The sequence below is a fragment of the Octopus sinensis genome, linkage group LG10 (assembly GCF_006345805.1).
Source record: "Octopus sinensis linkage group LG10, ASM634580v1, whole genome shotgun sequence".
Lineage (NCBI taxonomy): Eukaryota > Metazoa > Mollusca > Cephalopoda > Octopoda > Octopodidae > Octopus > Octopus sinensis.
In genome coordinates, this window is record NC_043006.1 from 26,037,239 (window position 1) to 26,052,471 (window position 15,233).

The 15,233-nt window shown below is 37.2% G+C and overlaps 1 protein-coding gene across 3 annotated transcripts in view; it reads right to left on the reverse strand.

Moving 5' to 3' along the window:
• Positions 1-9,453: 9,453 nt before the first annotated feature.
• LOC115216788 (ras-related protein Ral-A) overlaps positions 9,454-15,233 on the reverse strand; it is a 99,291-nt gene continuing 93,511 nt past the window's right edge. The window contains exon 5 of one of the 3 annotated variants that reach the window (XM_029786359.2): positions 9,454-12,630. In XM_029786359.2, coding sequence (XP_029642219.1) covers positions 12,517-12,630 — 114 coding nt within the window. In that variant the 3' untranslated portion in view covers positions 9,454-12,516. The other 2 variants (XM_036506404.1, XM_036506405.1) reach the window with 2 other exon arrangements.

Sequence of the window (15,233 nt, forward strand, 5' to 3'; positions counted from 1 at the left end):
TTAGGGTTGCCGCCTAACTTCTCCAGCCTCCGCAGCAATGGCTCCAGGGTCAAAACATACAGAATCGGATGCAGGGGACACCCTTGACGAACAGACCGCTTAATCGAAAACGGCTCCGTTAAATAACCGTTTATCTGAACGGTGGACTTGATGCTGCTATATATAACGGAGATCCGCCCGCGAAAGCCAGGGCCTAGCCCAGCTGTTTCGAGGACAGCCCCCAGATACCGGTGGTCTACTCTGTCGAATGCTTTACTTTGGTCTAAGTGGACCAATGCCCCTCCTTTGCCGGCTATTTTACCCACCCTCTCTAAGGTGTAGCAGAGAAGATGAAGATTGTCCTGGATCGACCTGCCTGGTATTGCACAAGTTTGTGCCTTTCCGACAAGCTTCTCCACAACAGCCGTCAACCTTTTTGCTAACACCTTGGCCAAAATCTTTAACTCTACGTTAAGCAGAGTTATGGGCCTGTAGTTACTAATCCTATCCCCCTTGCTTGGGTCCTTCTGGATCAGTGTCACAACTCCCCGGCTTACAGAACTGGGAATTCTCCCATTCTGCTGCCAGTTTGCATAGACGCCTGCCAGAACATCCCCAAACAAGTCCGGCATTAAGCGATAAAATTCGTAGGACAGACCATCCAGTCCCGGAGACTTTTCCCCGGCGCACTCGGCCAGCACCTCTCTTACCTCCGCAGGAGTGATCGGGCCTTCACGGCTTTCAGCTTCACGTGCCGAGAGTCGAGGCCCACCAGCTAAGAAGTCCCTTAAGAGCTCCCCGCGCTCAAGCGGACCGCTCTCCCCGAACAAAATGCTGGTGAAAAGCCTTTTGCATCTTCTCCTATCCATAGATCTTGCGTCCCTGCTCGTCAGTTAAAGACTTAATACAGGACTTCTTACCCTTCTGACTCTCCACACGACGTGCCCACCTGGCTACGTTAATACCCTCTCGTTTCCTAGCGCGTAACTTAGCTCTAACTCGATACCCTTCATGTTTGGCATTGAGGTGACGGTACAGGACCGTTCTCGCCGCCGACACTCTAGATGCGGAGCCAAATTCCATTGCCTCATGTAGGCTCTTAACTAAGTCACCCTCTAGTCTAGTCTTATCTAAACTCAGCTGCTTGCTAAATCTAATGGACTCAAGACGGATGGCTCTCTTGAGGGCGTGCCACCACCTATTATTAATGATGGTGCCACATAATGCCCTCTGCACTATCTCCTTAATTCGGGTACGGAAAGCTTCACAAGTCAAAATAGACTTGTTCAATTTCCAATACCCGGGTCCTTGTCTATGACACTTATCTACATGTACCTCACACGTCACAAGTTTGTGATCCGTGTAAGGCACAATACAAAATTGTGGACAGCTAAAGCTATGCTTATCTCTTTCCTTAACAAAAATTCTATCTATATACGATCTGCATGAGCCACCGTTATTACTCCACGTCCACTGTGAAACGCTCGACTCATCCAGTCGGTAGCGGTCTACTAGATCGCTAGGTCGTGAGTTCGATGCCTGGTGGTGAGTTGAGTCCCTTCACGTTGTTCTAGTTCACTCAGCTGGCAAAATGAGTCATACTTGTTTTGCAAAGGACTAGCTTTGTCACACTAAAATCTCCCTGAAAACTATGTCAAGGGTGCATGTGTCTGTGAAGTGTTCAACCACTTGCACATTAATTCAACGAGCTAGCTGTTCTGTTGATAGGATCAACTGAATTCTCACTGGAGTGCCAGTTTTCCATAAGTGAAGAAAACTGATACTCAACGAAGGTTGTTCAACAAATGTTCAACCTAAGTCAAATAAACTAACCCAGAAAAATCCTTCAATGTGACGATGGGTGGATATCTGCGACCTCATAAGCTTATATATACTGGACATCTTAAGTAAGAGGTTCCCATCAATCCACTTTGGTCTATATAGAGAAGACATTTTAGCCATCTCTAGAAGTGTAAATGGGTACATTCTGGATGGACTTAGTAGGACCTGATGCACTTAGCTTCCTCGGTCTTAAGGTTAACATGTGTAGTGGCTAGCGATCTATCATGGTGAATGCCGCACAGAGGGATCACACAGGAGAGTTAGGAAGGGGAGATAATAAAGTAGTGGTGATCCCAAAACGAAGGTGCGTGTGTATAAGAGAGCATGTATGTGCGTGTGGAGGAGGGCTGCTGACCTTGACGTGTGTGTGTGCATGTGTATGTGTGCAGATGATGGTGTAGGTGCTGGGAAGTGGTCAGTGCTAGTGTGTGCGTGGTGGTGTGATGTGGTATTGTGTGGTATTAGTGGTGTGTGTTGTTATTGTGTGGTGTCGTTGTGTTGGGATGTGGAGAGGCGAGATTTGGGAAAGCAAGGGTGGGGTGTGGGTTAGACTGAAGGTGGGGTTGGATTGTGTAGGGGTAGGGTTATGAGGGAGGTGTCGATGAAGGGAGAAGGTGGGTAGAAGTGACGAGAAGAGAGGAGGGTAGGGGTGAAGAGCAGAAGTACAAGTTGGGGCAAGAGGAGAGGTGGATGGGAGGAAGTAGGTGTGAGAGGAAGAGAGTTAGATGAAGAGGGGAGGAGACTTGAGCCCATGGGACGCAAAGTATCAAAGAGGGAAGATTAATCCATGTTCATGGTGAAGACAGGAGTCAATTTGTCCGGATCGCCCCTGTGCAAGGACAATCCAAACACAGACAGGGGTTGCAAAGAGTGACTGGAAATGGCACGAGACCAGGGTGTTATTGTCGAATCAGATGTCTTGGGGGTGTTCCACGAACCAGTCAGCCAAGCGGCATCCCATTTGCCCAATGTAGAGAGAAAGGCAAAGAGAGCAGGCGATGCAGTAGATGACATTGCTACAAATGCAGGTGAAGGAGTTGGTGATATGATAGGGTTATTGATGGGTGCTGGTGAGGAGGGTGGTGTTGGAGAGTAAGGGCAAGTGCAGCAGCGTGGGTGGGAGCAAGGGAACAAGCTGGGTTGGTAGGTTGGGTTAGAGAAGAAGCTGTGGAACAAGAGGTCTCATAAGTTGTGGCTCGTTTGAAGGAGGGGAGGGGTATGCATACATACACAAAACATGCATAGATATGTTAGCAGAAAGCTCCAGGATGATAGTAACAATGATAATCAAAGTCATCTATCATGGACCAACAACTAGATTACTAACTCTCACTTTGAAGGTTGTGTGTTTGCAACTCCAGAACAAAAAATATCAACCAAATACCTGATGCTCAAAAGGGACAAAGATGCAGGGGAAATGTCAAAATGTGATAAGCGATGCAGACTTTGTGGTGTTGACACTGAAGACATCACCTACATCATCAGTAGTTGTTCAAAAATCTCATCAGTATTATATGAGACATGGTGCTGTAGCCAGGGCACTGCACTATGAGATCCTTCAGAATGAGTAACCCTAAGGCCAAAGGAATAAAAGCCCACAGTATGGTAGAGGCCATAACCACTCATGATAGGAATGATAGAATGTGTCAATAAAATGTAAACATAATAGACCTGATGAAACGATTTGGGACAAAGATGAGAAACTGTGTACAGTAGCAGAAATCAGCTACCCAGCAGATGTGAATATACAGCTAAATGTCAGTGAAAAGGAAAATACCTTTGCTGAACTATTGAGAAATCTAGTTACTCTATCCAGATTACAAGTCCAGGTTTGTACCTGTAATTATGGGGTTACTGGAATATGTAACACACTGACAAAGTACCACTCTTAAGAACTCAGGCTTCTCAAGACCTGAAAGGAGAAAGCTGATTCAAAGACTACAGATCCAAGCAAGCACTGGAACCTCTAAAACTTTTCAGAAGTTTATCGTTTAAGTATATATGCACATGTCTAAACAGGCAACTATATGCATAAGAATACATAAAACAAAACATACAAATCTGCACATAGGCGCAGGAGTGGCTGTGTGGTAAGTAGCTTGTTTACCAACCACATGGTTCCGGGTTCAGTCCCACTGCGTGGCACTTTGGGCAAGTGTCTTCTACTAATAGCCTCGGGCCGACCAAAGCCTTGTGAGTGGATTTGGTAGACGGAAACTGAAAGAAGCCCGTCGTATATATGTATATATATGTATATATGTGAGTTTGTATATCTGTGTTTGTCCCCCCAACTGATGCTGGTGTGTTTATGTCCCTGTAACTTAGCGGTTCAGCAAAGAGACCGATAGAATAAGTACTGGGCTTACAAAGAATAAGTCCCGGGGTCGAGTTGCTCGATTAAAGGCGGTGCTCCAGTATGGCCACAGTCAAATGACTGAAACAAGTAAAAGAGTAAAGAGTATATACACACATACATGAAAAAATACCCTGATGATGTTGAAATTTCAATGAAGGAGCCTTGGGTCTAGGTTAGAAACTGGTTCTTTCTCTATTGGCAAGAAATTTTTAAATAAGACTTAATACATACATACAATAAGTCAAATATTACACACAGCCTTGTTTCTGTAATTTATTCAAACAAAAACTGAGTAATTGCCTCATTTCTGACATTGTCTCTTTGCTTTTCAATGCACTTCTTCCAGTGGTCCACAAGCTTACTTATTCCACCGAAGAAGGTTTTTGGCTGGCCACACAGCCATTTATGCACTTCTTCATCTATAACAAATTGACAACCTCGCAAAAGAGGTTTGAGCAGATCAAAGAGGTGATAGTCACAAGGGATGAGATATGGACTGCATGCAGGGCACAGGGTGCATTATTGTGCAACATTTGCTTTGACAATAGACCTTGGCATTTGGTGTGAATTGCTGGTTTCAGTTTGATGACCAGCCTTTCGCTATAGCTGACAGTGACCGTAGGCCCCATTTCCAGGTAATGTTCCAGTATAGGCACTTTTGCATCCCCAAAACGGTTAGTGCCACTTATTCTGCAGAAGGTTGGGTCTTTAATTTCTTTTATATGCTGGCAATTCTGGGTGTTTCCACACCATACTCTGCTTTTTGGATTTTTACTCAGAGTAGTGAATCCAGATCTAATTGCTAGTGTCTATTCTCTTAAACTTCATCAGTATAGCAGTTGAATAAGTGTTGACAGATCTCCATACAATTGTACGTATGGGCTTCTGTAAACTTTCTAGGTACACATCTTGCAAGATCTTCACAAAAAGAAAGCTTGTTGTGGATGGGTTTTCTATGCAGAACCATGACTAATTTGCAGAGAATATGCCACATCATAGTCACTTGTTGGTTTGCCAAAACTATCTCTCCAGTTTTCACATCGGTGGTGGAAGTTGATGGGCATCTTGCACCCCCACCCCTCTTCGTGCTTGTTTGGCCACTTCTAAACTTCTTGATCCATACACATTTCTATGTAGTAGAGCACTATTCTCATATTGCTCTGAAAACCTGCAGTGAATTTCAGTCACTGATGCACCTTCAAACCAGAGAAACTGGATCAGTGGCTATGTTTACTTCGTAACATCAGAAAACTGGAGCAATCAAAGGTCAAACCTGGGTAATGTAATCAAAAGAGTACCATCTTTTTGCACATGAGTGTTGAAGGCAGTGTGGCTAGCTTAAAGAAAGTTTTTGTGAAAGAGCAGATAATTTTTTACTTACCTTTGTATTTATACATATGCCATTTTTTCCCCTCAGAATTAAACTAAAACATTTTTTTAAAAAATATGACTTTTCCATGCTGTCTTCTTTTAGTGTCTGTTGCTTTCCTGATGACAAACAGACAGACACACACACAGACTCTAAGCACATATTGCATATTCATTATGTTAATACTTTCATGTTTTCAAAACACAAACGAAATGTTTACTGCAGAGTGAATATGAACTTTTATTTTTAAAAGAATGGATATTGTAGAAAAATAATCATTTAGCATTATGATATATAACAACAGTAGTAACATTTCTGACCACTGCTGTATCACTTACCTGTATAGTAAACACTATTTCGTCTCAGTACTTGAATTAAACTACCATGTTTTTACATATTCACATTTTCTTAATATAATTCTCCACATTTACCAATTGACCCATGAGTGATTCAATGACACCCCCCCCACATTGCCACTCAATCATAAATGACCCCCACATTGCCACTCCATCCTGAAATCATAGCCTTAGAGAGAAGGAAGGCAGCATTGGAAAATATATCTTTTCCTAGAATCCTATAATTAATGGGAAAGAAAAGAGTACAGAACTCAGAAACAATATTAAAAAAAATTTCCATGTTTGGATAAAAATGTTTTCTGAATTGTAATTCCTGTTCTATAGGACACAAGGATACTAAAAAAATGAAGAAAAAAATTGCTTTTCATTTACCTTGATGTATGAGACTTCAAGGCTCTGCTATTAGAAAACTCCACCTAGTATGTTTAGAAACAAAAAGTACTTTATGGTAACACTTGGAATGATGCTGATAAATGAATAATTTATTTCTTTATTGGATTTTTTTGTTTTGATGTCCTAATATTTATATTTTCATTTCAATCACATGCTAAGAGATATATTATATTAGGGGGAGCACTCCGTCAGTTATGATGCTGAGGGTCCCAAGTGATACAATCAACAAAACAGCTTGCTAGTGAAATTAACGTGCAAGTGGCTGAGCACTCCACAGACACGTGTACATTTAATGTAGTTCTCAGGGAGATTCAGCGTGACACAGAGTGGCCCTTTGAAATACAGGTACTATTCACTTTTGCCAGCTGAGTGGACTGGAGCAAGAGGAAATAAAGTGTCTTGTTCTATCTAGGAATTGAACTCATGACCTTATGATTGTGAGCCGAATGCCCTAACCACTAAGCCACATTACATTATTTTACCAACTAATGCACAAATATGTTTTCAAAGGTGCACATTTTTTTTTACATTATTTTTAATTAAGAAACACACACACACACACAAAAAAAAATCAATACCTTTTTAACAGTTCATTAACTTGCTTGTGCTCATTGATTTTATGTCTACCCACCCCCCCACTACAATTTTTATCAAAAGAATTTTGAATATCTTGCAATGTGTTCTGTTTCTTTTATTTCCTGTTGTTATACTGTGCAACAATTGTTAGTTATTGAATAGTTAAAAAGAAAAAGTTTTTTCTTATTGAGTCACATAATTTGTGAGGTCAACAAAATAATGAAATTATTCAACTTGATAGGACTGTCTCTGCTTTTTTTTTTTATTCCCACATAATGTTTGTTATATTCAATTTTTACTTTTTGTAAAATAGACTTTACACACAAATCAGATGTAGGCAGCTATGTCTGAATGGTTGGTAGTAAATGCTGAACAATAAAGTAACAGAAGGGTGATTAGATCAGAGAAGAAATTGAAAAACCAAACCAAATGCTTGCATATGAACCTCAATGAAAACAAAAGGAACCTGATTCTGCCAGGATTTCTCAAGCACAAGAATCAACTTTTAGCAGAGACTCTAGATTAAAGATACAGGAGACTGAGTCAGTTTTCTCACTGCTGAATATTTTCATAAGCATATCTGAACTGTGTTTCATAAGCAAATGCAAAAATCTCACCGACAAGCTAAGTCATTTCTACCATCACAGAGAGGTGTTATTGCAACCATCATTTAACCATTTCAATACAACTAATACTCAGCTGTTTCACTAAAACAGCTAAGCGTTAGCTGTTTATACACTGAGTGTATAAAAACGAAGCCATAACAACCACCATCACTGGTTTGCTTCACTAGAATCACCAAAACGTTTTATTAGTAGAATCACTATTAAGCTATTTCGTTATAACCACCACTGAATTGCCACAAATATTTCTAAAATCTCTTTACGATAAACAATGTTTCATTACAACTACAGTTTGTTTGTGCCATTACAATCATCACTAAGCAACACTGAGTTATGTCATGACAACCAACACCAAGTTCTCATTTCAGCTATCTGCACTGTCTCATAAACAATCAACATTGATCTGTATCATTAAAAACTACTGAGTCATGCCATTAAAAATCATTTCTTAACCATTTCGATACATCTATCATCATGCTGAGCATCACTACTTAAACCACTGATCTATGTCATTAAAACTATGGTTTGGGTGCATTATTACATCTCCAACTAATTGTGTCATAATAGCATTTGCTGACACTGAAACCACCACAGACTTTTTGTTACAACCAATAGTTTCACATTTCCCTGTTTTATAACATGCAATTTTTCATAGAAATGTTTAACATTTACTCTTTTACTTGTTTCAGTCATTTGACTGTGGCCATGCTGGAGCACCGCCTTTAATCGAGCAACTCGACCCCGGGACTTATTCTTTTGTAAGCCCAGTACTTATTCTATCAGTCTCTTTTGCCGAACCACTAAGTAACGGGGACATAAACACACCAGCATTGGTTGTCAAGCAATGCCAGGGGGACAAACACAGACACACACATATATACAACGGACTTCTTTCAGTTTCCGTCTACCAAATCCACTCACAAGGCTTTGGTTGGCGCGAGGCTATAGTAGAAAACACTTGCCCAAGGTGCCACGCAGTGGGACTGAACCCGGAACAATGTGGTTGGTAAACAAGCTACTTACCACACAGCCACTCCTATTAAATGTTTTAAGGTTACTTCCCTATTTATTTCATTTTTTCTTATTAATGTTTAATAAAAGTTATAAGGTCTCTGTTTCCTGTTATTCATATTTCATTATTTTAACAAGTTTTGATCTTTTATAAGTCATTTAAAGACAATGGACAATGCTATCTGATATAAAAAGATGAGATTATAGATATTACACAGACCAATAGAAAACTGTCCAGAGGGTGTTTTTTTTTTGTTTTTTTTCCTGCCAGGAACAATAACAGCTTGTAACTTTTGTGGTTTTGGAATGACGTGTATAAAATTGATCCCACATTTTATTAACCAAGGAAAGATGAAAAAGCAAAGTCAACCACAGCACAAGTTGAATTCAGAATTTAAACAGATGCAGCCAAAGAGCACAAAGAATTTCGTCCAGCCTTCTTCATGAATGAATTCTATTATAACTTCAAATTCACAAAATAGTGTGCAGCCAATTAAGTTGACCCCATTCACTATTTGACTAAAAGTTTAAAATTTTATCAGCTAGTAGAAAGGGAGGCTAAGTAAGCCATAGTAGGATTCAGAACCAGATTGTACAAGGAACTAATGAAATTTTGCAAGTCATTTTGTTAAATGGTCTATTGACTGGGCAGTCCATCATCCACACAAGTATAACTGTTTCTAATATAGGTACAAGGTCTGAAATTAGAGAGAAGGGGTTAGTCAATACCATTAAACTCAGTACTTGACTGGTATTTATTTTATCAACCCTGGAAAGATGAGAAGCAAAATTGACAGCAGTGATATTTGAACTCAGAATGTAAAGGTCCATAACTAAATACTGTGTAACAATTTGTCTGATGCTCTAATAATTCTGCCAATTAGCAGAGACAGAAAGCTATATTTTAAAAACTTAACTTAAAAGATTCAAGAAACACAAAAGTCAAAATAGTTATCACTCCATTGCAATGTTTATTATATTTGAAATTTAAAAAATGCATAAATTTCTGACTATGATGCCATTTCATACTTTTAGGACTGGTTAAATATAAAGCCTCAAAAAATCATTTTAAGTTATGGTTTAAAAAGAAGAAAAAGGTAAGAGAGACAGAGGGGAAGAAAAAGAGATGGATAGATGGATGGACAATGAAAAGAGAGAGAAAATAGAGTCAAATTAGTCATGAGCAAAGAGCTAAGGTGAAGAAAAGCTGAGTGAAAGGCATTTACACAAATATATGGAAATAGGTAGGCAAAGAATAGCCAAGCTTCCAAGGTTATATTGAGACAAAAATAATTATGACAAAAAAAAAATAAATATTCTGTTTTTAAAAGGGTTAAAGAATAGTGACTGAGAACGCAGTAAACTAATGTCAAAATTAAAAGCAGTTCGTCTCGTTCAAGCTTTGATATCATTTTTAAAACAAAAGTAAATAAAAAGTATTAAGTACACATGCACACCAAAAACTGACTAGTCATTATTCTGCACAATAAGTCCTTTTCCCACTCTCAACTACATAATCTGATCAGACAATTATTGCTTCCCCTTGACCAGTATTCTGACTGATAATTGATAATTGTTCAAGACTATGTTGAAACCTGCTTACAATAATAATGATTGAACACAAAATGGTATTAGGATCATGTCTGACATTAACTATCCGAATTAAGAGAGAGAGTGTGTGTGTGTGTACACTCATGCATATGCGGACAATGTATTTGGCATGTTTTATCATCTGTATGAAATTCTATTTTGCTATATAGACACAAAATGAAATTCTGTTCGCCTGAAAAGCAAATAGCTGAATGTCTCAAGACTTTAAAAACAAAAAAAGTTCTGATAAGGCTATAGAAAAAAATATTAAAAAATAAGACTATACCAAGAAATTTTTACTAAAAGTTCATTTATTGTGGCTGAGTTATTTTTAGTAAGACTGGATAAGTAATGCTAAATGAGCAATTAAGTAAACCTTAATATACATAGAATTAAAAAAAATTTTGCAGTCTATGCTTAGTTTATGTACAGCTTCAGGATTTCAATAGAATCACAACACAAACACACTTAAACTTTTTCCATAAACAATGGGCTGCAAGTACTCACATGAAGATTTTGGACTGATAACTAGCAATTAGTAAATAAATAAATGTGTATGTTGAGTGAAAGTATGGTAAAAAAAAAAGTGTATAGAAAGTTTTAAAAGACAAATAGAAATATTGTAAAAGACAGCTAATAGAATTGATGTAATGATAGAATCATCCCTCCATCACCTCATAGTAATATACAAGATATGCATTCACAGATTTCAGATAGTGTTTTTTTTTTTAAAAGAAGATTTTGTGGAAAACAAGGAATGTAAACAAAAATTTCGTATAGGATATGGTCCATATGAAAACATCCAACTTCATTTAAATGTTAAACAAGTAAATGCTGCAATGAAAATCTACAAAATGAGGGATTTTTAAACATTTTTATTAAGGACATTGAGATGAAGGCAGAAATTTCTCAGTCAAATTAATTCTCTTTTATCATACTTTATTTTGTTAAGTTGATTTAATTTGCACTTTAATATATCTTGCATATCAAATGGCCAGTCAACTTGTATGATGGCAATTGTTTCACTTATTTTCAAAATTCTTTCTCACATAATTATTTATATTATCACTTTGAGCTTCTACAACCACAATTATTAGAAACAAGAAAAAAAAATACATCTTTTTAGATCTTAGAGATGGTTAGCAAACATCACAAAACATCATCAAATAGCATAAATTTCAATGTGTTCTTTTATTCTATAATTTACTCAAAAGGAAAACAAATCAAGTATATGATATTTTGCCATCAACTCACTGAATGGACTTGGAAGAGATGCAAACACTGAGTAGCAATTTCCAATACTCCAGAAGAATTTCAAATGCTAGCAGCAAAATGTATCACTATCATTCAATGTTAAATAGTGTCTCATCACAGAACTGGCCAAGTTATTTATTATTTCAACAACAATATATTAAATCAGGTGCTATTGAAAACATTTTTACTTATCAAATGACTAAGGTTGTGGAAGGAGGGAATTTACTCTTACTGAAGAAGAAATGTTTAACAAATGAATGTCTGGTCTGAAATCAAAAGCTATTGAGGTACAACAAATTTGAAATTGATGAGCTTCAAAATAACAGAATTTAAGCCACTTTTCCCTCTAAGTTACAGGTAATTAACAGAACTTCTCTCCACAACTGTTATGAGTAAGAGTTCCCCACTCCTCACAGCATCTTCAGTGTCAATAATACCATCCTATTACCTGCCCCTAACAGAGATAGTATAATTTCACACAAACACACACTGCTAGAATCGAAATTTCTGCAGGAACTGATTCTTTTCTCCACTTTTCATTTCTTCATTATTAGTTGCCTGGTTTGAACCTTATAATTATTGGTTACATAGTTATTGCAGCCACTTCATTATTCATATAAATCAATGGCTTCATCTTCCAACACAACAGGAAGTTTTAAATTTTATTTAAAAAAGAAAGGAATGTCAGATTCAGCAGTGAGTGTGCTTAGTGTTCCACTGAGAGAGAGAGAGAGAGAGAGAGAGAGAGAGAGAGAGATATTAAGTCTCTATGTTGCATAAAAAAGTTTGTTTTTTTGCATTTCTGCAAACATAAGCTGCAAAAGAAAAGCTTTAATCTCCTCCTGAGAAAAATGGAAGAAATTGTATTAAGTATTCAGAGTCTGTCACACTGATACAGTCTGTCACATTGATGTGTAAGTTTAGCAAATTTATACTGACAGATGCAAAGTGCATGCATCAATGCACACAAGCAAGCAAAGATACATACACGCACACACACTTCCTTGCACATGCACAAGGGAACAGTTGAGATGAGGAGGTGATAGCCTAGGTTAATGGTAGTTGATGAACCAAAAGAGTGGGTGGACCAACGAGATGGAAGGAAAGGAGGATAAGCAAGGAAAAGGACCAGAAATATAGTCAGTGATCAACTGCTCTTGCTCACAGTTAAAGAATTATACACTTCTTCTTGCGTCGGTCTCCATTGTGCTTCTTGCCATTATTTTGTCGACTGGCAGCCATTTTCCGAGAACTGATTTCTCTCATCAAATCATAAAATACCTACAAGCAAAAGTGAAGGAGAATTGATTGGGAAAAGCAACAAAAAAAGGGAGCAAATGAATTCGGGTCAAGTTAAAAAAGGGAGAAAATGAGAAAACAAGGGCTCAAGAGCAACAATCTGAAAATTTGTTAATTCTTATATTTTACTATGTTTTTATAGCTATTTTTAACTTTTGCTTTCCATCCAATAGTTGGACATTGCTATTTATAGAATTACAAGAAAAAATTAGTGGATTATTTACCAACCATAATAGTTGTGAAGTAAAGCTACTTATTTTCAAACAGACTACCCAAGATTTGGCTGATTGAGATATTAGTGGTAGCAGGGTCCAGCTATAACTATATCCACATAACCAGAATATCAGAAATGATTTTCTTTATTGACATGGCATAAAAGTTTAGTTATTGCCCCACCAAAAATAAGTACACTTGTGAAAGTGTCTTCAGCAAGTCAAAAATCAAAAAAGAAATTTCAAAGGAAGGATACAAAGTGATTACTACCACCTTCAACAGAACTTTGGGATAACTGGAGTCAGCACTATAAAGCTAATAAAATAATTGTAGTGTGTCTATTTCTTACAACTTCTAGTATTTATGTACCTCTGAATAAACTGAACATGTATTATGTGTTTTGGCAAACACATATTGCAATCTGGAATGGGGCTCTGAACCTCCATATACACAGACACTGTATCTTGTCAGTAGTGTAACCCTATTGATTTGTCAGCTGGAGTTGTACCATCATTAATATTCTGCTGTAATTAAATTGACATCATCAACAACTTCCAACAATATTCAGCAGAGCTCTCTGTGTGACATTTGTGACAGATTTAAATTAGAGGATTGGCTGGTTTTTATAAAGCCAAAAGTGCTCTCCAATTCCACATTCCAGAATCAAAAGAGAAGGATTATAATTTAACAAGGTTAAGCAAGATTTCAGTCAAGGTAAGTAATGTACTAAAGAACTCATCTATTATCCAGGCAGAGTAATGCAACAGAGAGAAAGAGAGAGAGTTTCACCATGTTTGCATTGTGTGCTTTTCTATGCTTGCAGGAGCCAAACAGAAGTTTCTGAATTGGATTTTCTACAACTAGATGCTCTTCTCGCTGCCAATCCGTACTTGTTTCCAAGCAAGTTAATACTCCCTAAAGGAAGACTAGAAATGAGCAATATCACTAGAAGACACTTACCCAAGTTTCCACACAGTGAGACTGAACCCAAGTCCACATGGTTGGGAAGCAGGCTTCTTAACTGCATAGCTATGCTTGCTAGAGTCAAGTTCACTGGGAAGGAAAAAATGGTGTTAAATAGTTAACAGCCAATTGAAACCTGCTTATGGACCTGGTATATACTCTTAGAGCTATGTATTCATTAATTAGACATTTCGTTATAGTCGTACACTCCCAAATCAAAAGTATGGAAGTTTTAACCAAAAAACCTCATATTTATAGAAATGTAGATATGAGATTGCACAATGCTCATTTCTTTTTCAAAAGTATGAGTATTGAATGAGCTATCAACAATCAAAACTAAGAAATACAAGCAGCTTGCCAAATTTTGAAGCAATTCTACTCTGAAAGAAGAGAAATTTAATGTTGACATTAAATTAGATCAAAAGTCTACTATATGTGTAGAGACATTGGCTTAAAATCCAGGAAACTAAAATATTGGACTCTTTTTTTTTTTGGTTGAGAGGTTAAATTGCTAACAATAAATTTTTTAATGGCAAAATATACCAATTTTTGAAAAATTCTAAAAATGTGCCAGTTTTCTTTTTGTGTGTGTGAGTGTATGTGTGCATGCACGAGGACATGCATTGGCAGTACATTGAACAAAATGTGTAGCCCTGTTTTTCATGGATATACATTTTGAATCTTTTGTTTCTAATGGGGATAAATTTTCATATTTTAGTGGTGGAGGATGTTTTCCTATGTAATTTTGTAAAGAAAAGTATCAAAGTCAATTATTTTAACTTAAGTACATTATATACACATTTTTTTTCAGCCCAAAGAATACTGAGTTTTAAGTGATTTTTGATAGAATTTTAGCTTGGAAACAAGTTAGGGGAACTAAATACTGAAATGTATTTAGCCCATGCTGTATCTTACATTACAAAATTTAACACTGAAACTAATAACAAAAAATGGTTCACCAAAAATAATTCAAATTGTAAGAGTAAGAGCATAAGGGGTGGAAGATAAAAACTGAGATGAATTAAAGCAAAATAAATTAAGGAAAGAAAAACAAGGAAAAGGGAATTTATTAGATATTTTGAACATTTTTTAAGAATTACTTGGAGGACTTAAGAAGGCTAAAGCTAGCTACCAAAATCACAGAATAGTACATTTCTTTTTATGTTTGGTGCCCTTTCTGTGGCTTGAATTTCCCACAGAAATATTGGCATGTTGGGTCTGAGAAGAGCCAACAGACCGTTTCCATTTCTGGCTTAATGATAAAAGATTATAAAACACCTGGAAAAAGAAAAAGAATAATTCACGTAATAGTGCATTAATGATTTGGCTAAAAAGACAATGTTAAAACAATGGTAATGGTTTACTACATAAATTATGCAACAGCCTCAAACTTATATTCCCATAATTAT